This window comes from Lagopus leucura, unplaced genomic scaffold, assembly GCF_019238085.1.
Source record: "Lagopus leucura isolate 7727_CA_CO unplaced genomic scaffold, USGS_WTPT01 Super-Scaffold_100159, whole genome shotgun sequence".
Classification (NCBI taxonomy): Eukaryota; Metazoa; Chordata; class Aves; order Galliformes; family Phasianidae; genus Lagopus; species Lagopus leucura.
Window position 1 is genome coordinate 18,882,643 of NW_024962335.1, and position 22,365 is coordinate 18,905,007.

The 22,365-nt window shown below is 44.8% G+C and overlaps 2 protein-coding genes across 2 annotated transcripts; one reads left to right on the forward strand and one right to left on the reverse strand.

Moving 5' to 3' along the window:
• Positions 1 to 1,022: 1,022 nt before the first annotated feature.
• Positions 1,023 to 10,800, reverse strand: LOC122190363 (trichohyalin-like). The gene is made up of 8 exons (XM_042890300.1): positions 10,749 to 10,800; positions 9,623 to 10,191; positions 8,641 to 8,785; positions 7,102 to 7,346; positions 5,871 to 6,034; positions 4,417 to 4,666; positions 3,312 to 3,532; positions 1,023 to 1,200 (listed from the first exon to the last, which is right to left on the reverse strand). The coding sequence occupies exons 1-8, from the start codon at positions 10,771 to 10,773 to the stop codon at positions 1,062 to 1,064; spliced, it is 1,758 nt and encodes a 585-aa protein (XP_042746234.1). The 5' UTR covers positions 10,774 to 10,800; the 3' UTR covers positions 1,023 to 1,061.
• Positions 10,801 to 15,113: 4,313 nt separating this feature from the next.
• NDUFB2 (NADH:ubiquinone oxidoreductase subunit B2) lies at positions 15,114 to 15,851 on the forward strand. The gene is made up of 4 exons (XM_042890266.1): positions 15,114 to 15,208; positions 15,302 to 15,446; positions 15,521 to 15,618; positions 15,774 to 15,851. Exons 1-3 carry the CDS (start codon positions 15,138 to 15,140, stop codon positions 15,593 to 15,595), a joined length of 291 nt encoding a protein of 96 aa, XP_042746200.1. The 5' UTR covers positions 15,114 to 15,137; the 3' UTR covers positions 15,596 to 15,618; positions 15,774 to 15,851.
• The last annotated feature ends 6,514 nt before the right edge of the window (positions 15,852 to 22,365 follow it).

A 22,365-nucleotide genomic window follows, 5' to 3' on the forward strand; every position in this document is an offset into this window, starting at 1 on the left:
ATTTTAATAAAACTCTTAATGTTATTTTATGGCCTTATTTTTATGGTAAGATACGTAGCCTATGAATGATTGGAAATACTGTCATGCTAAATGTATTTCCAGATAGGCTTCATGTGCAATTGCAGCCACACACGGCTCTGTGCAGTTGCCTGTTCTCAGCTGGTTAAGCAATGAAGAGAAAGCACATATGCAGATGATCTGTTTAATGGTGATTATAAAACGATGATTAATGATACATAAATGAAGTCTGAAAAATTAATTTAGAGTTCTGCTCAGTGTATTTCATGCGCTTCCATCATGAAATACTCCATTTCCAAATGTTTGAGGATAAAAAGCAGCAGCAGAGTTTAATGGTAGCTTTCAAACTTTCTGCTTGAGTCTAAGCAGGCTCAGACTCAAAACGAAGTATGTTACTGTCCTAAATAGTGCATGATTTTGAGTAAATAACTCTGTCTATATTAAAAAAAAAAGCAGAGCAAGCAACCTCTGAACTTTACACTGAAGATAATCTCCATGTGCTGCCAGCACCCAGTAGTGTGTGTGCCCTACTGTGTGTCTGTACCCAGCGGGTGCCACGCACAGCACTGCAGCCTGGGCTCAATCCCCATCTGTTATACAGCTCGTAGGCACAACCACCCACATTTGCACCAACAGCAAATATCAGCCAACTTTATCCTGAGGTGAAATAGAGCCTAAACCAAATGGTTTAACAACTTAATTAAAAAAAAAAAAAAACAGAAAGTCAAAACCTATACCTTATATTTAGGTTTATCTTTGTTTCCTGCTGCATTTTTTAAACACATAACCCTCATGCTTATTATGGATCCTGAAGTAACAAATACTCCTTTTAGCTATGAAGACATCAGAATAGTTTGTAACCACCTGGATGCCTTAGCCTTCATTCTGTGGGGGAAAGCAAAGCACATACCCCTCAGTTAGCTCTGCAGGAACACAGTCCAAAACTTAATGCTAAGAAACTGTTGGCCGTGCAACAGATTAAGCAGAATTTCAGAAAAGAACTCGCAAAGGGGACTTCTTAACCTTTTTATTTTTAGAAACTACTATAACTGAAAATGTATTCCTGTAACAGGGATGAATTTTTCTAATACCTGTGCTCTTGGCTGAGTGATATTCCAGAAAGTGCGTTGCGTGTTTCCAAGCTGCAGCACCTCAGTTTCGTATCCACTTTGGCTCTGGGTGCTACATAAAACAAGGTATCTCATGTATTTTATTCCCATTACTTTAGATCTTAGCACACCTTTATGAAAAATAAGAAGTCCCTTCATTGTTGGACGTGGTACAGTTTGCTGGGGCACTCATTCTCGTTTCCTAAATACCCATTTGAATTAAATCATTTCACTGCCCAAAGCTGATGATAATGGCATTCTGTGACACCTGTATTTGACACCTGCATTTTATATGGTGACAACTGTAACTTTCTCATCCCTTTTGTGAATGAAGGCACTGCTACTGATCAGATCACAATCATTAAACTCATCTCTCCTTAATGTTGTGTAACAGCATCTCTCGGTATGCCTTATTTTTTCTGTCCTGGAGAGGGAAAAAGATGGCAGCTTATCCATGGGAGCATCTGACACCACATGCCTCAGTATCAGAAGTGAGCAATGCACTTGAACAGGGGCCAACAGGAGCAAGTTACATCTTGGGCTCCAGGTGGTAACTCTGTTTTACCCTGCAGTGGGAATGGGGAAACTTGTGTAATGCTGCTGGCTATCCTGGTTTCTTACACGATTTGTTCACTCATTTTTCAATTTACCATTTTGTAGCATCCTTCTCACTTATTTGTGGTGTAGCCTATTTATTCTGATCCTGTGCCCTACCTGCATAGATATGCCTATCTTTCTGACATAAGATTTCCAGCTTTTGGAGACAAGCAGACCAAAAAAATGAGATAATAGCAAAATAGAATCCCTTGCCCACCACTGGGTTTGGTGATTCTCCAAAGACAGGTATTTCAGAAAATTAACATTTTTGTCACTATAATGCCTAGAAACTGTGTCTTCTCTCCTACACACACACACACACACACACACTCTAAGTCACTCTTCCTCTAGGGAAGTGACCTACATTTTCTGAAGAATACTGACAGTGGAAGGATCTACACTCACTTGCAGCCCAAGCTGGATGGTTCCAAGCTGCCTTACCAGGTTTTTGGGAGCAGATCTCACATTACTGGATTCCTGCCCTGCCTCCTACAGCAGTTCTGGACCTACAGCAGTTGTTGGACGTAACCCAACTTCATCATATGTATGGACCTCTTTCCTATGGATCTCTGCAAATCAGATGCAGTGGGACACTTGCAAGTGTCAGCTGCAATAATGGAAATAGCAATGGACAATTGATGCTGTATTTCAGCATGTACATTTACGTTGCTGCACTTTTTTTTTTTTTTCCCAATCAACTGGTCTCCAAGTTCTCCTTCCCTGTAGGTCATGTAACACTAAGATTGCAAGGTAAGTCACATGACAGCATCACGTGGCTTTACTTACTATTTAATGTTGTCCTCGACCTTTAAGAAATGTGCTCTCCCGGTCCTGTTCTGGAAGAAACGCAGGAGGGCAAAAAGTGTCCAGAAGTCAGCAGTGGAAGCCTCTCCACGCTTGTATTTAATTCCCCTGCAAGCTGCTATAGCAGGACATAACCTGTATCTGTGTTTTCTACCACTTGAGAGAATCATTCCCAGGGAGCTCCTTCTGACTTTTGTGTTTTTCACTTAGTAAATTGTGTGGCCTGTGCTCTCACTAGAGAAATTCCTTTCTCTGTCATTTGCATCTTGAAAGCAGTTACAACCCGACATCCCTCTGCCAACTTCCAGCTCTTTCGTAGCTCTACTCTGTATTGTCCCATGGCACTGTCATCAGTCCTAGACTACAAAACTAAACAGCACAGATGCTGACTCTGTGGGCTCCTACAAAGCTGGCCCTTTTCAGATGCCTTTAGGGCAGGATGGCAGCACTCTAACTATTAAATACCACCATGGCTTTTGGCTGCAGAGATGAGACTTCAGTGGTGTTGTTGCCTATGCCTAAAACTGAACAACAGTCTGACCAAGATGAGAGCCTATGCCACAGGCAGCTGGACCAGAGCAGTTACTCCAGGAAGAAAGACTGGTAAGGGACAGAGCAGCAAAAACACATGCTGGCTGCAATGGAAGGGAGATACATGATTTCTCCAAGAGTTGTATTTGTCACAACTGCATTCTTGCACCCAAAGTGCAGCACACTCACACACACACTCACACACACTTGTGAACTGATCAAGTGCCTGCTTACCCACTGCAGTTTCCTTACTCTAGTAGTGATGCTCGGAACATCAAAAGATTCTGTTCTCTGAGGTATTGCTGGAGGTCACAGTGTCTTTGTTCTTCTTTTTGCATCTTCTCATGTAAACGATCTCTGTTCTGGAACACTTTCCTTTTGGCAGCCTGGTGATGCTTTTGTTGCCTGTCCTGCTCCTCTAAGTCTTGTGTCAGCACTGCCTGCCGTGACTGCATTCTGTTCCTCAAAAAATCCTACATTAAAAAAAATGACACTTGCAATTGCGCAGCCAGCTTTAAGTCTGAATTTCACCCCCAGTTATCACTGGAATAATGGCATAATTGATTCATTGATTCATTTCTATTTATGAATGACATAGGGGGTCAGCAAGTCTGTGGATGAAATCAAGCTGATTGGTCAGCTGATACTTCAGAGGGATCTGGATGGGCTCAGAAGGTAGGCTGATGTGCACCTCATGAAGTTCAAGTCCAAATACAAGGTGCTGCACTTGTGTCAGGGCAATCCCATAAGTAGAAACTGAAGGCTGAACAGACTGACAGCAGCTCTACAGAGGACTTGGCAACACCGATGGAATAAAAATTGGGCGTGAGCCAGCGCTGCCTGATTGCAGCCTGGGAAGCCAACTGTGTCATGGGCTGCATCAAAAGATGGGTGGCAGCAGGGGGAGGGAGGTGATTGTCCTTATCTACACTGCCCTCGTGAGGCCCAATCTGCAGCACTGCATCCAGGCCTGGGGACAGTGGCACAGGCTGCCCAGGGAAATTGTGGATTCCCCATCTTTAGAAGTAATCAAGGTGGGATTGGATGGTGCTTCGAGCAACCTGATCTAGTAAGAGACGTCTCTGCCATGGCAGGAAGTTGATCTAGATGATTTTTAAAGGTCCTTTCCAACCAAAACCATTCTATGATAATTCTTTGTATGCAGGAAGGCTACTCCCAGCACAGATACAGATTAAATTCCTATCTTTAATCTTTATACACGTTAAAGAAATAATAATTTTCATGTACATATCTCCAAATGGAACAATTATACTGGATATACAGGAGAGAAAGATAAATACTTGGTGCTACTGCTGGAAATACAGTACATGTAAAACTTCCTTGAAATTTCCCTTACCAGCCTTTCTTTTTCTTGTTTAAAGCTCCGCTCATTGAGTTCTGCAAGAAAATTCTCTCTCTGCAGTCGCTGTGCATGTAGGAACTGCAGCCTCTGACTTAACTTTCTGTTATCCTCCTCTGCCAAGAAGGATTCCTTCTTGCTCCTCTCTGACTGAGCAGTTTGCAGCAGCGCCATGTGCAGCAAAGCTCTGTTTTTGTGCTCCAGCTGTTTCTCCAACCCTTGCAAAGTTCTCTGATACAATCGCTGCCTGTTTACAAAACAAAATTTCTCAGAAAATAAAAGCAACTAAAGAAAAAGTGCATAAGATTTTAAGCACACATTCTGGCCAGTAGAGAGAAGTAATCGTGTTCCCCCCCTCCCCCCTTTCTCTGCCTTGGTAGGCCCAATCTGAAGCACCCCCAGCATGAGAAGGACATGGAGCCACTGGAGCAGGTCCAGAGGAGGACCATGAAGATGTTCAGAGGGCTGAAGCACTTCTCTTATGGAGAAAGTTGAAGGAATTGGACTTATTCAGACTGGAGAAGAAGAGGGTCTCAGGAGACCTCATTGCAGCCTTCCAGTACGTGAAGGGAGATTGTAAGCAGGAGTGGACCGATTTTTTTTTAATACAGTCTGATATTGATAGGACAAAGGCATTCCTGAAAGAGGGGAGGGTAAGGTTAGATGGTAGGAAGAAATTTTTACTAAGAGGGTGGTGAAGTGTTGGCACAGCTGCCCAGAGAAACTGCGGTGCCCCATCCCTGGAGGTGCTCAGGGCCAGGCTGGATAGGGCCCTGGGCAGCCTGAACTGCTGGGTGTAGCCCTGCCCATGGCAGGGAATTGGAACTAGATAAGCTTTAAAGTTTTCTCCAACCTCAACTATTCTATGATTTAAATATGCCAGGACTCTTTGTTAAGTTATGAAGGTTAAACCTGTATCCTAAACAGAGGCAGCAAACTCCCCAAATGGGCTGGTGCCTGATGTTATCAGCTAACTGCAGTCACATTCACATGAATGCATGACCTGGTAGGGATGTGCGCTCTTGGCCCTGAAGACCAGGAGTGAAGGAAACAGGCTGTAGGGACCAAACTGTAGGGAAAAGCCAGGCAGCTAGGTAGCTTTATGTATTGCTGGTGGTGCCACAGGAGCAACAAAAGAGATGGAAAGAAATAGGCTGTGGGGGCAAGGACCTGCTAAGTGTAAGGGCAGGGGGTAGAGGAGGCAAAAGGACTCCAGCTCTGAGGATGAGACCAAAGGGAATTTGCCCTCAAGGTAATGCTAAAGGCTACAGCTGGTTTGCACCTACTCACTCATGCACCAATTCATTCCCATTAATGAATCTCCCTGAGCACTCTGCAGGGACTAGCATAACATGCCATGTTCGGAGACTGAATGAGAATGCAAGGAGTGGGCATTGTCAACCATTTGATATTTATTTCCAAAAACAAACCAGTTGGCTGTGGTTTATTACCTCTGGTTGTTCCTGCGCAGCTGACGTCGGACAGCATCTGCCTCTTGCTGCTGCTGCCTCTTCAACTGCCTCTCTTCCTCTTGGTGCCTTCTGTGCTCAATCTTGGCCTTGTTGAGGTCCATCTCTTCCAATCTCTCCTGAGATGCACTGTTACGCACAGATTTCTAAGAAAAAAAAAATGTATCACAGATTCCTTATCAGATATTGTTAGAAAGAGAAATATCTGCCTCCCTCTGAGCAAACACAAATCCTCCTGCAGCTCTAACTCTCTGTTGCCCAAGATTTCTGCCCATAGTCAAGAAGTCTTGCTGTTTTCTTTAGTAGTAGCCACATTTCAGTACTGGGCAATGTTCCTAATTTGAATTTTGAAATACACTGTGCTGTGTGAAGGAACACTCACAAGACTTCTCTTCACAGATAAGTGCAATATTTACTTCTATTATCCTTATAATGCCCTACCTGAGGTAAACAGCAAGGAGACCATCAAAGCTCAAACGTGCTCTAATTTCCATTTCTACATGCAATGCTACAATGTGATGGAAAGTACAGCAATAATAGCAGAGTGGGCAGGGATCTCCAGCAAGATCCCCTTACCTCCACTGCCAACCCTTACATGAGGTCTGGGAAGTGGTAGATCCTGGCTCCAGCCCTTCTCCTCACTCAGGTACATTACATGCACCTGAGCTCCCCTGGGTTGGCCCTGCCTTCCCACCACTGTCTCAAGCCATGACTTAGCAGTTCTGCTACTACACCATGGCTGCTAAAAGCTAAAATAAAGTTTAGACGAAATACTTACTCTCTCAAATGCTTTCTCCCTTCTACTCCCAGCAGCAATTGGCATGTCCCTGCCATTAGCCACTCTTCTGCAAACCAAACATTCTCCAGAAAGAACTGGAGGGAGATATCTCTAATACCATGAGCTGGGAAATGCCACAAGACCTTCAAAATCATGTCCACTGCCTCCCTATTATTACTGTCCCTGCCAGTCTCATTATTATTATAGGAGAGGCTCTCAGAAATGCTGAGCACAAATAGCAGAAGTGCCCAGTTCCTGTACACCACTGAATGGAAACCTTACCCTTCCACTTATGCACAAACATTATTCTACATGTGCATGTTTTTTGTTGCAGCAAAAATCTTTGGGAAAGAGATCAAATGGGAGTATAATCTCACTTGACATAAACAAATCACCCAGTCCTAATAGCTAAAAGCTACTGGATCAAATACTTACTGAAATGCTTCTGTCTTTTAGAAGACTTAGCTTTGTGAATCTCCCAGCTTGTGCACTGGAGGTACTGCGTGGTCTCTGTACATGCAGGGCTGATTCAATGGCCAGGCTGTCTTTCTTTAGTGACTGATGCACTTGGTCAAAGAAGCTCTGTCGCTGGAAAGGACACAAGGCACTGGCTCCTTTGGGAGAAGTGATCCTTTGGGAAGGTTGAACTGGAGCATCTGCCACTCTGAACTCAAAAAGACCTTTTAAATAAATTAAGCAGGGACATAGCAAGTAGGCAGCTTATAAAAAGAAAAAAAATTTTAAAAGTCTTTTCACATGAGATATGTTCAAGCAAGACTTTTATAACAAGTATCAATGTTTTCCTCTGACAAAATGAGATGTTTCTTAGTCTCCACAGAACAGGTCCCAGTGCTCCAAAAAACAAGCTTGCCATTGCAGTCAAGCATGTTTTTTACAGGATCACTTTAATACAAGATAATTGACTACACTTACAGCTACTCAGTTTAAGGGTTTATTTACATGTTACTTTGTGGACAGGCATGAGATTCTTCTGCCAGTGCTCTTAAATAGCCAAAAATGATAAATATGTTGATAGTGCAAAGCCTCAGCTATGAATCCTACTGAGAGACAGGAGAAATCAGCATGTGCACAACATTGCTAGCACAGTTCCCTAGCTTTTGGGTAACTGAGAACATGGGCAGAGTTTGCTTGAATCTTCCTGATAAAGACAGTGCAGATTGAGAGAGCAGTTACTGCATGGAACAATGCAGGAACATCAGCTGGGAGGAAATACACGCTTATGTTTGACTGCATTCTCCTTCCACCAGCACTGCAACTGAGCACTGTAAAAGCTGTAGTACTTGGAAAAAGCTTTAAGCCTTCAGAAACCTTAGTGAAATGCTTGCACTTATCCCAAAAGTAGCTTAAATGAGAACAGTACCAACTCGATTGAAATCACGATCCAAAACCTTTTGAATGATAAGGGAACAACAGAGACATTGCAAAGCAAAAGTTTTCAGCACAAATAAGAAAAGGGGTGTTTCCTGTAGAATGACTGGTGAAATAATTTTGCTACGTCCAGTCATAGCTAACACTACAGATGACTTTTTAAAGCAAGAAATTTTTTTGAATTAATAATATTTGTAGTAAGTGTTACAATAAAAGTTAAGAAAACCCCAAAGCTGCTACTGTAATAGCTTTAAAGGCAAAAAAACATGAAAACCTGCGGTAGGGAACCTGCTTTGGCAGGGGGGTTGGACACGATGATCCCTGGAGGTCCCTTCCAACCCCTACAATTCTGTGATTCTGTGATTCTGTGAAAATCAAACCCAAATCACTCCAACTTCCATCTGGAAATAGTTTCACCCTGAGAAAAAAAAAGCACATCTCAAGCCAAACTACCATTATATCTAGGGTGGCATTGACATTTTCGTTTGACACACTGGGAACTATGGCAGTAGAACACTGTGGCCCTCCACAATGATTCTGTGTGGAAAGCCTTATGCCTGGATAAAATAGCTACAATTTCACTACCATGTTTATGTTTAAAATGAGCCTCTGTTCCAGCATCCTGCTGTCTGCTGCCTGCTTCTTCCTTGTGGACTGACTCCATCAAGCAACTGTCTGTGTTGACAGCAGTATCAACCATTGTAGCATGAGCCATCTCCCTCTGAGGACTCTAGAAATACGAAGAAATGCAATCATAATCTGACCTGATGAGGAATAAGTTAGCTTTGTGAACTTAGAGTGACAGATCTTATGTTGCAACTGAAGTTTGGGAAGAATTAAAACAAGTGGGGTAGAGTTCTTCACTAAAGAAACAAAGAACCCTTAAATAGATTAATTTCTCATCATGTTTCTGTTTTCCCCACATCTTCAAACGACCTAGAAAGTGGCCTGGAATTGTCTGGAGGGGCACAAAAAAGATCAGGCCAAAGAAGCTCTGACTGGAAGGCAGCTGCATTCCAGCTCTCACAGAGCAATGGGGCAAAGCTCGGCAGCAGTTGGTGCACATCAGCCTCCTCCTTCCTGATCCCCACCCAGTGCTCCATTCACAGGCACCAAATCAGCCACTAACATCACAAAACTCACTTTTGGTCTCTGATTCACAGAAGTGATACCTGCACCCTGGGTGATTAAATCTTTTCATATAATTATGCCAAGGACTGCCCTGGTATGGAGGAATCCTTACTATAATCCTTATCTGGTATGAAGTTTTTCATCTGACACTTTTTTGTGCCTCTTTCACACAGAGGCAGAATGTGGAAGAACTGGGCTAGACACCACACATCCAGTGACAAAGAACAGCAGCTTTTAGCTCCTTCCCAGGTCAAAGGATTAGGAATACAACTACAAATAAAGTCAGAGTCTCCGTTCTTTAGGAGGCATACATAAGGGCCACATCCAAAGCCATTAGTAATTTTCTGATACCAAGAACAGAAAATGTAAGCTAACAAAAAAGAAATCGTGCAGATAGCAGACTACGTGTTAAGAGATAGTATGAAATACTTTTTACCTTCTTAGGGCCTAAAACCTCACTGTCCTCTTCCAAGCAAGACTGAGCATCTTTTGGAAGATTTTCTGTCATCAAGCTCTTCTCTTCATTTTCCTCTTCCTCTTTGGAAACGCTTCCTGAAGGGGAAATCCTCACTTCAGACAGTTGCTCTTCTATTTTCTTGCTGAGCTCTTCTTTACTCAAGGATGCTCCTGGGATGACAAAATTTTCTTGCCGCACTTTGTGCTCTGTAGGCTGTGGGCTTTTGCAGGCTGCAAGGCAGCAGTGGGGAGCTAAGGCACACCTACAGCTGCACTTAGTGCATGGCTGAACTGAACACAGCCCCCCTGGCCAGCAGTCCAGCCCTGAGTGGCCCCATCTGTAACAGCCTGAAGCTCTGTAACCTGGTGCCACAATGTATGGGTAGTCCAAGCTTGACTCCACCACCATCTGCCTGGCTGCCAATGGCATCTGCAGTTCTAGGATGATGCGCTCGCTTAAGGGCAGAGGGATCCACAGAGCTTGGTCAGAAGATACCTCCTTAGTTTGCCCATTCCAGAAATTTACAAGCACTCCTTTTCTATTGTGTGCTGAGCACATTAAAAAAAGAAAAAGAGAGAAAGAAAAGACAAAGAACATATTAGAAACATATCAACCTGCGTGATGTCTCTCAGAAACCAGATGATCAAAATGACTGCTTGTGTTACACACAATTTGTTACAACTTATATGAGTTTTTTACTTAGAGGTTTAGAATTCGACCGTTTGAATTTCCTATGATACACAACAGCAAAACTCCCACTAGTCACAGTGAGCCAGGAGCTCACTCCATAAAAGCTGGAAACCAGACTAATAGCTTATTAGGTGAAACTCATAAGGGCCAGGAATATTTTTCTCCTTGTGTTGGCAGGACCCCCCTCTCCCAGCAAAAACCCTCAGTTTAGGTTTCCATTCACAGAAGAAAGCAAAGGCTGGTGCTGGGAGCTGAAAAAGTTTGCCACTGAGAAAAAATACCCACAAACCAACCAGGAAGAGAAACCAAGAAGCAGGTGGAGAATTTTTCACAGTCGAGACTGTTCCATCTTTTCTACATAGCAGCCATCAACTGTGGCAAGACTAGAGCTAGAAAGGAAGGCAGTACCCCATACCTAAAGGTGTCTCCTTGTTTTCCATAACCTTGAGCACAGTGCCCGGGCCAAAGCGTTCAGTGTTAGCCTCCCATGGGGCCAAGACTCTGTCTCCTGGAGTGAGGCACCGCTGCGAGGCACCTTCGTAGTGCAGAATGTCGTAGAGAGGTGTTTCCTGCATACGAAGCTGCACCTTGCCTTTCAGTGTGCAACTTTTGTCAAACTCAATTAAAAAACATTCCCTGGAGCCCTACAAGAGTAAAACATGCAGTTTGCAAGACAGACATCTGGGTCCAATTAACGGCCAAACACAAGTGCTAAAAGGAAAATGGCAGAAATCCCAGGAAGCAGAATGTGATCTGTGAATGTAGTTGTCCTCTACCACCAGGTTTTTCACCATACTGTATCCATATTGGATTTTAAAAGTAATTAAAAAGCTGTGGCTTAAGGGGCTTGACAGCCTTTCCCTTCCTTTCTTTTGGGACTTAGATTTTAGTAGGTTAACCTGACTCAGAAGAACACAGTTGGCACTCTGAGAAAGAAGCTCACCAGGAAAATCATCCATCAGAAGAGCAGCCAAAATGAAGTACTAGGTATGATGCAGCTAGAGACAAGCAAAGCAAAAGAGATGAGGGAAGTGTCACAGCTACCATGAATTTGAATGCCTTCACTTAAGCTTCCAGCAATGGGTGTGGGGCAGATTCTACTGCCAAAATCTCAGCCTTCTCTGCAGATCTGGGTGCATTTACATGCTGATGGCCAACAGCTATTCCATCCCTGTACTAGGATCACTATTTATTCAACTAAACTGTGAACTGGAAAAACGAATGGGATTTTAAAAGGAAGACTGCAGGGGACATTTTCTATCTGGTATCCTAAATCATGTCACAGAAACACAGAAGGAAGAGATCGATGAAAGCCCTCAGTTCAGTCAGGAGAAAGCAGTTTCTGGAGGTGGATGTTTTGAATTACTATTACGAGCAGACAATTGGGAAATGAAGGACTTGTTTAGTTTGACTGTTTCATAACCAAGGAAACTGATTGATTTCCAGACTGCTTCTGCTTGCAGAACTCTTCCCAGTAAATATCCCATCATCATCAGAAAAAAAGGAAAAAAAAAAAAAGATGAAAATAAGATACGGGGAGAGAACTGTGCTGTATCACAGGAGAGCAACTCTGCACCAGGGCTGTGGGACTGGCAAGCCATGGCAAGGGCAAGAAAAAAGACTCACTGAACAATAAATAACTACCTTCACTTGTCGTGTGATGTGGCCCAGGTAGTAATAGCCATCAGCTTTCCTCCTTGCCAGCACACGAGCCCCCCTTATAAAACTGGAAGCCTCTGGGGATGAGTGAATGAAGTTCCATCTTGCTGAGGATATCAGGGACGTACAAATGGAGTCTGGGTTCCATGCACAAACAGGAAGGCTGTAGAAAGCAAATACCAGGAGACCCCAGTAACAGTACTTCTGCAGCTTGCTGTAATGAAAACAAACCAAACCCACATGGGATCTCTCCAGCCCCCATCCCTCATAGCTGCCTTTGTTTCCTAGCTTTTTTCCTTCTCTGCATGTGACTCATCGACAGCTTTTGAACTTACTGTGTTAATGGACATCCTGGCAGCACAGAGCCATAGAGAGCTTTACTGGCTGTGTGACAACACGGGACATGGGAGGTGGGCATGGAGATTATCTGGAGGTGGGAAGAAGATGGAAGCACAATATGAGCAACACGAGGCTTTTGAACACTTAAATCTCTAAGCAGCAATGTTATTTATAAAATGGAAATTGATTTCCAGTGTGGTACTTCGCTCTGATTTAATTATCACATCATTTCTTTTGCCACACAATGCTGTTTAGCTGTACTCTCATCACAAACAGTCTGGATCTTAAGTAGCTGAGCTTGGGGAGGAGGATGGCACGTGAAATGTTTGAGAATGATGACAAAGGTAACAAAGTGCCAGGGACAACGAGAGGAGTGAAAGACAAAACAGAAGGAAGTAGGGAAGTTGTGAGGACAACCAAACTACGAGCTCTGTATTACAGCATTCAGTTTTTGTGAAAAAGAAATGAAACAAAATGTAACAAACTTACATTGCACTAATTAAGTGCTCAATAAAAACAGCAGTTCAGTAGTTTGCCACTATTCCCTGTGAAGCATTGCTGAAATTAAATTGTCTGTAATGAAACTGATGAGCAGGGAAGTTAAAATCCCAGTAACTACACGTACCTTAAATCTTTGTGAGGATGGACATGTAAACTCATGTTACGTCAGTGGAGGACTGTTAGATGCAGCAGCTTAGGATGTTAGAAACTTAGAGCTCATTTAGAAAAATATTATCCATATATTATCTTTATATTTAATTAAAAGATGGTATTCTGCCACTCTGCCTACAGGTAAAACAATATCAAAGTCTATGAATGAGAGGTAGGCAAAGCTGTCAAGTCACCCAGAAAAGAAAGCATACAACCAAGGCCTGGCACCTGTGCTTTCCTCTGGCACCTCCAGCTGCCAGTGACAACTCCTTGCATGTGCTGGTTGGCAGAGTTCCCTGGAGCCACGTGACGGCCCTGCAGAAGCAAGTACTGCTAGGCCAAATTAAACCTGGATTTGACCCCAAGTGTCTGTGACAATGCCTTTTGCTTAGAAGCCATGGGGAATGTTCCCTTTCCTGTCAGACAAAGACTTCAGGTACAAGTAGTGTACAATTAGAAGGGTGGCTATGCCAACATATTGCCTTAGGCCACCACAGAGATGCCAGATTTACTTAGTTTATAAATTACCAGGCAAAATAAGGCCACTGGAGCTCTCCTCCAGTTCTGATGGATGAAATGCCATCCAATAAAGGTTCAGGAGGGATAACCAGTATGCACTGTACCTTTGCAGGAGCAGCAGGGGGGACTTTGATCACTTGAGAGGACCCCCCACTTTGTCTGGCAACTTCCTCCATGACTTGTTGCTTGCCTCCTTCACAGGCAGAATCTCCCAGTGAGCACTCTGTGGGTACCTGTTGTCCACAAGAAATTGATTTCCTCCTACTCTGCAAGTACGTCGGTGAACAGCTACACAGACTGGTGGGCTGTGGCTCCAAACACTGCAGGTGAGCCATATCTGCTCAGGGTAATGCAGGTATACAAGGAATCCATTCTGCAGAAGTTCCTTAGGCAACATTAGGAGTTGGCAACACTGTGGAGCTGGATATGCTGACTCACAGAAACAGCAAGGAAGGTGAAGTGAAGACACTGAGGCCAGGCTCTATGATACCATGATCAGGATGGGAACTTGACGTTAATATGGAACTAATGAGCCTCACTTTTGCCACCCTGAGCCAACAGCGTGCCGTTCTTTGACAAAACACCATCCTCTGGGTGAACTTTGTTCATTGTGCCTTCATTATGAAACCAAACCATGCCTCCACCCTAAAAGCAACCTGCCTCCAAGGTGTGACCACCTCTCACTGAGCTCATGCTCCGAATTTCTCCGTAACTTTAAAAGTGAGGCAAGAGAATTTTACAGCATTCATAAACAAAGGCACGTATAACTGGAGTCATTTAAACTCCACATGAAAAATAAAGGAATAGTAGCACAGAAACGGCTTAAGAGAGGGAGGACACGGTTGTATAGGTCTGGGATCAGCTGATGGGCTGAGGGTTCTCTTCCCTCCACAAGGACACGTGATGGCACTTCACCAGGAAAACTTAGAAATCTCTGTAGAGTTGCTTTTACAACTTCACGTGAAAGTGCTCACCTGGGCGAGATGTGAACTCCCTGACAGGGCATTTCCGTACTTGGCCAGGTCACAGCAAGGAACTCCCTGCAGCCGAGGCGGGACTCAGCAGCACAGCAGAAGCCCTGCCGCTCACCTCCGCACTGCACAGCGCTGCTGCCTCTGCCCGCGCACCTCGCTGCGCCGTGCTGGGAGCGCCCCAGGCCGCCTAGCAGGCGGGAAGCCCCGCAAGATGCAGCTGAGGGCCGCCGGGACAGCGGCCGGGCAGACCCGCACCGGAGCGTCCGCTCCCCGTTGCTGCGCGACCAGACGCCGTGGGCTGCACCAACTGCGTCGCCTGGAGGGGGAAAGGAGCGAGCTTTTTCTTCACCTCCCTTCTCAAACCGCCTCCTCCTCGGGTGAAAGGCTCGCTGCAGAGCCCGGAAGGTCCCTTCGCTCCTTCCCACGTATCCCCTGTGGGAGATGCCAGCTCTGCACAGCCGACTGCCGCCCCCGTGAGCGAGACGCCGCCACTCGGCATGAGGCGGATCGGTCGTCGCTTGGTGGGGCGGAACGGACCATTCGGGGAGGCCGTCGCTCGGTAAGGAGAAGCAGGCCAATCGGAGAGGCCGTTGTTGGTAAAGGCGGAGCGGACCGATCAGGGAGGTTGCCAGGCCGTCGGCTTGTGACATTGGGGAGCCGCCATGCTGGCGTCGCTGGGGCGTTCGGCGGGACGGCTGCTGCGGGCCGGCGGCGGCGCGGCCGGGAGGCGGCAGTGAGTGGGACGGAACGGGGAGAACGGGGGCGGCGGGGCCGGGGCGAGGACGGCTGAGCCGGGAGTGAGGCGGCTGCTGCGCGTTTGTTGCAGCGCGGGCGGCGACGTGCACATCGAGCCGCGATACCGGCAGTTCCCGGAGCTGACGCGGTTGCAGGTGGTGCGGAGCGAGCTGCTGAGCGGCTTCATGTGGTTCTGGATCCTGTGGCACTTCTGGCACAGCTCGGACAGCGTGCTGGTGAGGCCCGGCGTAACGGCGGGGGGCGGTGGGGCCGTGCCCGGGGCGGGATCTGAGGACGTGTCGTGGCGCAGGGCCATTTCCCGTACCCCGACTCCTCGGCCTGGACGAATGAGGAGCTCGGCATCCCGCCCGACGACGCCGAGTAGGCACCGCAGTCGCAGAGGTGAAGGTAGGGGCGGGTTTTGCGCTCTCGCCGTCTCTTCCGGGGTGCCGTGTTGAGCGGCTACAGCTGAAGGCGGCAGGGCGATGTTGGGGTCTGCCCTGCCCTCAGCTGTGGGAGGGACTGGCCGGAACTTTCTTGGGAGTCAATTCGGTTGCTTGCAGGTCTGTGGAACTGAGGAGGCCCTGGAATTGATGCTTTGCTCTGCTGTCCCGGTCTCAATAAAGTGAGCTGTTGACAAATGCTGAGCTGTGGTGTTGTTGAGTGCCGTAAATGTCACATTCCTTCTCTTGGAGAGTTCTAGAATTGGGGTGTTTGAGTCCAAATGAGCCTGTTTAATCCTTGTGAAGCGTTTAAAGTGAGCCCCTCTAACTGAGGTGATACATCTTTGTTCAGGCAGTGACTTACAGAGCACATGGGTGGTAGGGAAGGACTTAACCGCTGAGTGTCTGCCAGCCACTAGAAAGGGCAGCAAAATTTGACTCATTAAATTAGTTTTTCTACAGTTCTAAAAGATTTCTTACTGAAATCTTGTCATAAAAAACGGCCTTGAGGCTTAGAGCAGCAGTTGCTGCAGGAGCAGGTGCAGCTGCCTGAGGGAGAAGGGAAGGTGTGCCCAGATCTCCTTAGGTTGAGAGGGAATCTCCTTCAGGTAGCAGAAATCCATCACTAATGCTGGGAAGTAAGTGTGCTGAACACAGCATTCGAGGAATCATAGAAACATAGAATGGCCTGGGTTGAAAAGGACCACAATGATCATCAAGTTCCAACCCCCTGCTGTGTGCAGGTCGCCAACCAGCAGACCAGGCTGCCCAGAGCCACGTCCAGCCTGGCCTTGAATGCCTCCAGGGATGGGGCATCCACAGCCTCCCTGGGCAACCTGTTCCAGTGCGTCACCACTCTCTGTGTGAAAAACTTCCTTCTAATACCTGACCTAAACCTCGCCTGTCTCAGTTTAAAATCATTCCCCCTTGTCCTATCACTATCAACCCATGTAAACAGCCCCTCCTGTTCATAAGCTCTCTTCGAGTACTGGAAAGCCACAATGAGGTCTCCCTGGAGCTTTCTCTTCTCCAAGCTAAACAAGCCCAGTTCCCTCAACCTTTCCTCATAGGAGAGCTGCTCCAGCCCTGTGATCATCTCAGTGGCCCTCCTGCATATGGAAGACAAATGGAGGTGGGTTACTCTCTAGGTCCAGTCTTATGTTCCAAACTAACCATACAGAAATAAACTTCTATTAAATTACTTGTGGAACACTGTGAAGAGAGTGACTTGGGAATGATCCAATAAACAATCTCCTTCAGACTTTTCCATGCAGTCAATCTTTATTATAGCAGTATTCTCATATTCACATCAAGTACATAGAACTTTTTGCCTTTTATATAATACAGAGTTCTTTAAATAACTTTACACAGAAATAGTTTTCTTTAATCTGAATTCAGCTATCAAATTTTAATATGTTTTAAGTCTCCATGCTCTCTAACCAAACTGGACAATATTTCCCATTGTACAAATTTACATGAGAAAAAACTCCAAAATACAAATGAAGGGACAACAAAAGTAAAGGGGAAGGGAACAAACAAGAAAAATAAGTTGTATTGGCAATTACAGGGGAGACTCGAGAGGGAAAGAAGGGGGGTTGCCATGACCTTCTACGTAACAGAAAACTGAAAATAAACATTTTGTTATGAATTAGAAAATAAATACAAGTTTCCAAACAATTACTCCATTGTAAGATCTTTGAAAAGCAGCCATGGAAATCTACTAACACAATTGCTTTTTTTTAAGTAACTGGACTGGACCTTTTATGTTGTCGTCGTAAGCCCCTCACAAACCTCTGGTGGTCAACAAAACACAGCAGAGAGGAATGTTGTGTTAGCACAGTTCAAATGGGTGGGACGTACGTTTCATTGCACTAAGAAACCAAGAAATCAAATCTGTATATGAATTTCCCTTTCCTCTCCTTACTGGTTTGCCTCCCATAAACAAGCCTCTGTATTATGAGGTAATGCCAATGCCTTGACTATATATAAAAATAATCAAGTTTAAAGGATATAGATGTCTGTATCTATAAACTTTAAACGTGCCAGTCCTTTCTTACTTCCCCACAGGGTCCAACGACCGAGTGACCGAGTGCAGCACCTTCCATCCCTGTTTAACAAAAGTATGCAGTAAGCCTCCTGCAGAACCCCGAGCGAGACTGCTGCCCCTTTCCTACCCTAGGAAGAGCAGCACACGCTCAAGTAAGAAAGAGAAAGGGCAACCAGTGCGCGACTGGTTACAAGCAGGTATACCTGCTCCTTCAAAACAAGGCAGAGTCACGGAAGGCAACAGCGGCCAGTCTGCACATGTGTTTTGACAGAGGGAAATGGATCCAATGAGGCAGCTGATGACTGATGACTTTTCGCAGGTGCTAAAGAGAAAGTGTCATCTGTCCAGCCCTGGGAGGCTGCCAGGAGAGCTGTGGCAGGGTGGGGAGTCATGGGCAAAGGGCTGGCAGGGGAACCCCAAAGGGAGCTGGGGGGACTGCAGAGCAGACGGGCCGGCTCCCTTACCTGAACACTTGCAGACCTGCTCGAGCAGCAAGGGCTCCCAGAGGAGTCTCAAGGGTGGCAAGCAGCAGGGAGCAGGACTTTTCCCCAGTCCCAGCAGCTGAGATGGGAAGAAACACAGCAGTGTGATTTGGGTTGCCAACACATGCAAGTTGGCTGCTGCTGGGTATCTGTCAGTTGAGAAGGGTGGAGTGGGGAAGGAAGAGGAGACAGGTAGGACACAAGGCTCACAAAGGAATGATGTGCATTTTTTTTTTTTTTTTTTTTTTTTACCCCTAAAGGTTCACAGCTTTGAATAAAAAAGCACATTTATTGCACTTACATTTTATTTTAGACAGAGTTAATTTAATTTAAATTATGCCCTCACAATCCCCCACCATCCCAAAATAACCCAACACCCCCCAGTTTGGTCCATTTTGCACCCCATACCCAACATTTGTGCCCAGACAGTGGGCTTCGTTTCTTCTGTTCCGTTAAGCTCAAACAGATTTTCTTTTCAACTACGGTGATTACACAAATGCAACACAGAATGACATTCAGCAAAACAAAAATTAACCATTTTCCAAACCCAAATGAAAAAGAACGCGATCCTTTGCTTTTCTGTGATACTGCAAAGCCAATGTCACACAAGGCTTATTCTGAAGTACAGCTGCTGCAAATGCCATAAGCTGGACAAAAGGACTGGACAGGCCTCGGCTGGCTCTTAAAGGGACTGGAGGAGCTGAGCACACTGCTGCTCTATAAAGCAAACACCTAGGCAGTTCAGAAGTTCTGAACACTCCCATCATTTCCCTTCTGGTGGAAAAAATAGGGAAGTGACTTCCTTGTGATTTTGTATTAAAAAGGACAAAACACTGTCTCTGTATGTGTACTTTTAGTGCAGAACTTGGGGCCAGTAAAAGAATTTCAGACAGTTCCTGCAGTGTTAGTAAAACATGTTTTAAAATTATGCTTATTTCTAAAGGGAACAAAGAACAAGTTAAAATCAGCCTGGGACTTGTATGGGCTGTGCATTCAGACATAACTCTGCCACTTACAGTTAGGCCCAAAGTCTCACACCAAAAAACAAAAGGAAAAGATCTGCAAAAGAAAAAGCACTAACAGCGAAATCCATTCTTTCATCCTTATGGACAAACAGGTCAAACAGGACACCAGTATGTAGGTACTGCCAGAAGCCTCGGTGAGCAGCAGGCCGCAATCTGAACAGCTCAGACTCGGACACACCGGCCGTCCCTCAGCAGACAAGGTACCTATCCTCTCCCAGCATCAATGCACAATGACACTTGGTGTTGTGAAACTGCAAGAGGCTTGAGGAAGAGCTAAGGAAGCCTGCTGCTATTCCATAAAACAAAATTAATTGCACTTTCAGGGCAAGGGAATTCACTGTATTTCATTACATGAGTACTAGCCATCAATTACTCCTAATTTAGTTCTCATTTTCACCTATTGTCTCATTCTAAGATACTATGGCCATATAATAACTTCAGCCCTCTCCAAATCTTTATATTACTTCTCTTTAACAGGATCCTTGTGTCTCTGGAGGGAAAGGAGGGCTTCTTTATTTTTTAATTTAAATTAACCTCATTTCAGTTTCAGTAGAGCAGGTTTCAAATAGCTGTAACCAAGTTAGTATACTTCAGCTCCTAGCTCCGAAATGATTTGCAGGCATTTTTGGGAATGTTCCCTGCTCTCCTTGCTCCTTTATAGAAGTTCACCAACTTCAAACCGCCTATCAGTATTAACAGCTATATACAAAACTACTGCATCAGAAGTAAACCAAAGCCACTGCCCCACTTACAAAGCACCTGGTTTACATTCTGTTGTACTTTTTTAGGTTGCGAAGGCACATGATCATTTGGCAAACTGCAAAGACTCTTCTGGGGGATCTTTACGTAAACCATTTAACAGAAGGTCTTGGTAGCTCTATTTTCTGAAGAAAAGGTACATGCCAGTTTCATATAGAATTTGCCCTTGGTATCCTCTATATTCTGCAGTTTTTAATAAGTATCCTCCACAATTTCATAATTACTTAGTGCTGTCTTCGTGCTGACTTAGTAGCTTTTATGTTAGCGTCATTGCTCTGCTCTTTCAATGACTTCATTTTCTAGGTAAGATACGTATCTGCCAAAGCAAATGTAGAGTGCAAGCACACATTAACATGGCTGCAGTAAACAAGAGTTTGTTTCATGAACTTCTACGTAAAACGAAGAACAGAAAACCCAGCACCTTCAAAGTGATGCCACAGCAGCCCATTCATGCAACTGATTTTTCAGTGAACTTGATTGTACCTAGACGCTTTGCCTGCCATATTGTGCTACTGGTGAAACGTTTTTCAACAGACAGAAAGACACGTTGTCTACAGTACTACGGATAGTTTGTGCTACGCATGTTGTACTCACAGTCAAGAAAGGAATTACATTTACAGGCGGTAAAGGTGTGAAATCTACAGGCTTCTTCCCTAAATCTAGCCCCTTCAGTTATCAAAACCTTAACATACAGCTGACTGTGGAGTTTCTGAGGATCTGGCTGCTCCAGATACTCTGCAAAACACTGGAGGCGCACACAGAAACAACCCTATTTATGAACAACCTCTGGTGTTTCTTCCCTTTCCCTTGTTCGTGGAATTCCTGGTATTTATCGACAGCCAGCATTTCATTATGTCATAAAGGCCAAATTCTGCCTCCAATGAGCACATACTAATCCAGGCAATTCTAAGAGGCCACAACAAGATGGCTCTGTGAGACCTCAAATGTTCTGCATCACCATCAGCTACGAAAGCATTCCAGTGCAAGAAAAAACTATTTTAGGTATGCATGAAAAATAGAATGGGATTCATTTAATGGTATGCATGAATTTAAGGAATAATTAAAAAAACATACAGGATTAATTCACGCAGAAATTACTTTCAAAATAACGAGGCCTTTGTGCTGATACTTTTTGGCTTACACCTTGCCAGTGTTCCAATTCCAGCCAATACACCATAGAAAACAGTCACTTGCTGAAGAGGGAGATGTAACAAGTCTCTTCTAACTGTTTGGAAAGGGGAAGGTGTGTGGTGAATAAAGACCTTGTGAGTAGCTGGGACTGGATACTGGTAGTTTTGAAAACTTACTAGATACTGCAGTGCTGAAAGCAACGTGACTGTCTAGATGTTTGTCCCAACATATGCACACAAAATACATGCTATCATTTCCCACACTATGGCATGTGTTCATGTTTGGGATGCCATAAAAAAGCATAAGAAATTTTGTGCAATTGATGTGAATCTATTTGTCATTTCAATTTATTTCCTGCATTCCACTGCTATACAGGATCCCCAGTTCTTGCCTACTCATCTCTCCATTCACTAAACATCTTCAGGGCAACTTTAAGACTGATTCTGATGGCATGTGAGACATCCATTACAATTCTTGAAAGATTAAAAAAAAAAATTACAATTATTTACAAACCAAATTTCTTCCAAAGGTTTCCATGAGTGTTACGTGGGACCTCTTACAGAGAAAACACAAAATTGCAGGGAAACAAATATGAAAACCAGGAGAAACGCATCCTGAAATGACTTCTCTACACAGCAGCCAAACAACTTGCACATTCCTCAGGGAAAAATAAAAACAAACAAAACAGAGAAACAAAACAAAGAAACCCTAAATAAGAAAAACAACCAACAAGACAAAGACCATCTGTTACTTATAAAGTGCTTCGCATGGACAAGGAGAGCAATTTTCCTTGTGCTTTTCCTATGGGCTCAAGAAGCATACTGTAGACTAATGGGTAATGAATCTCCACAAAAATAAGTTCATTTTAAGCAAAGAAATTCCTATCAGTTATATTTTAGCAGTTTTCTGCTCGCATGACCTCGTGGAAGGAAACTAGGGCTTTTAACGGGCTCTATGAAACAAATGACTCTTGAACTACCTGTACACAGTCGCTCAGATAATCGTTTCTTTCAAGAGAATATCAATTTCCAGTATGCCCTACGCTTACAAACCAGGCACTGCCTACACAAGGGCTGACACAACGCACGGGGTGGCTTTGCCCTCCTGGAGCTCACACCTGGGCACGCTCCTGGCCTGCTGAGCACACGGCCCTGCACTGCTTCCACCTGGGCTCCACACCATCGCTCACCTCAGCAGCTCCTCCGCACTGGGAAGTGGCTATTGCTACTATGGAAGTTCCTGCCAATCTCAATAAGGAGAAAAGCCTT

Bases quoted from the DNA above. Each gene is read 5' to 3' on its own strand.
- NDUFB2 (XM_042890266.1), top strand. From the start codon at position 15,138: ATGCTGGCGTCGCTGGGGCGTTCGGCGGGACGGCTGCTGCGGGCCGGC. The intron at 15,209-15,301 runs GTGAGTGGGACG...CGTTTGTTGCAG, and splicing joins GGCGCGGCCGGGAGGCGGCA to CGCGGGCGGCGACGTGCACA. The intron at 15,447-15,520 runs GTGAGGCCCGGC...GTCGTGGCGCAG, and splicing joins ACAGCTCGGACAGCGTGCTG to GGCCATTTCCCGTACCCCGA.
- LOC122190363 (XM_042890300.1), bottom strand. From the start codon at position 10,773: ATGGAAAACAAGGAGACACCTTTAG. The intron at 10,192-10,748 runs GTATGGGGTACT...TAATGTGCTCAG, and splicing joins AAACAAGGAGACACCTTTAG to CACACAATAGAAAAGGAGTG. The intron at 1,201-3,311 runs GTAAGGAAACTG...TGTTTTATGTAG, and splicing joins TTCCGAGCATCACTACTAGA to CACCCAGAGCCAAAGTGGAT.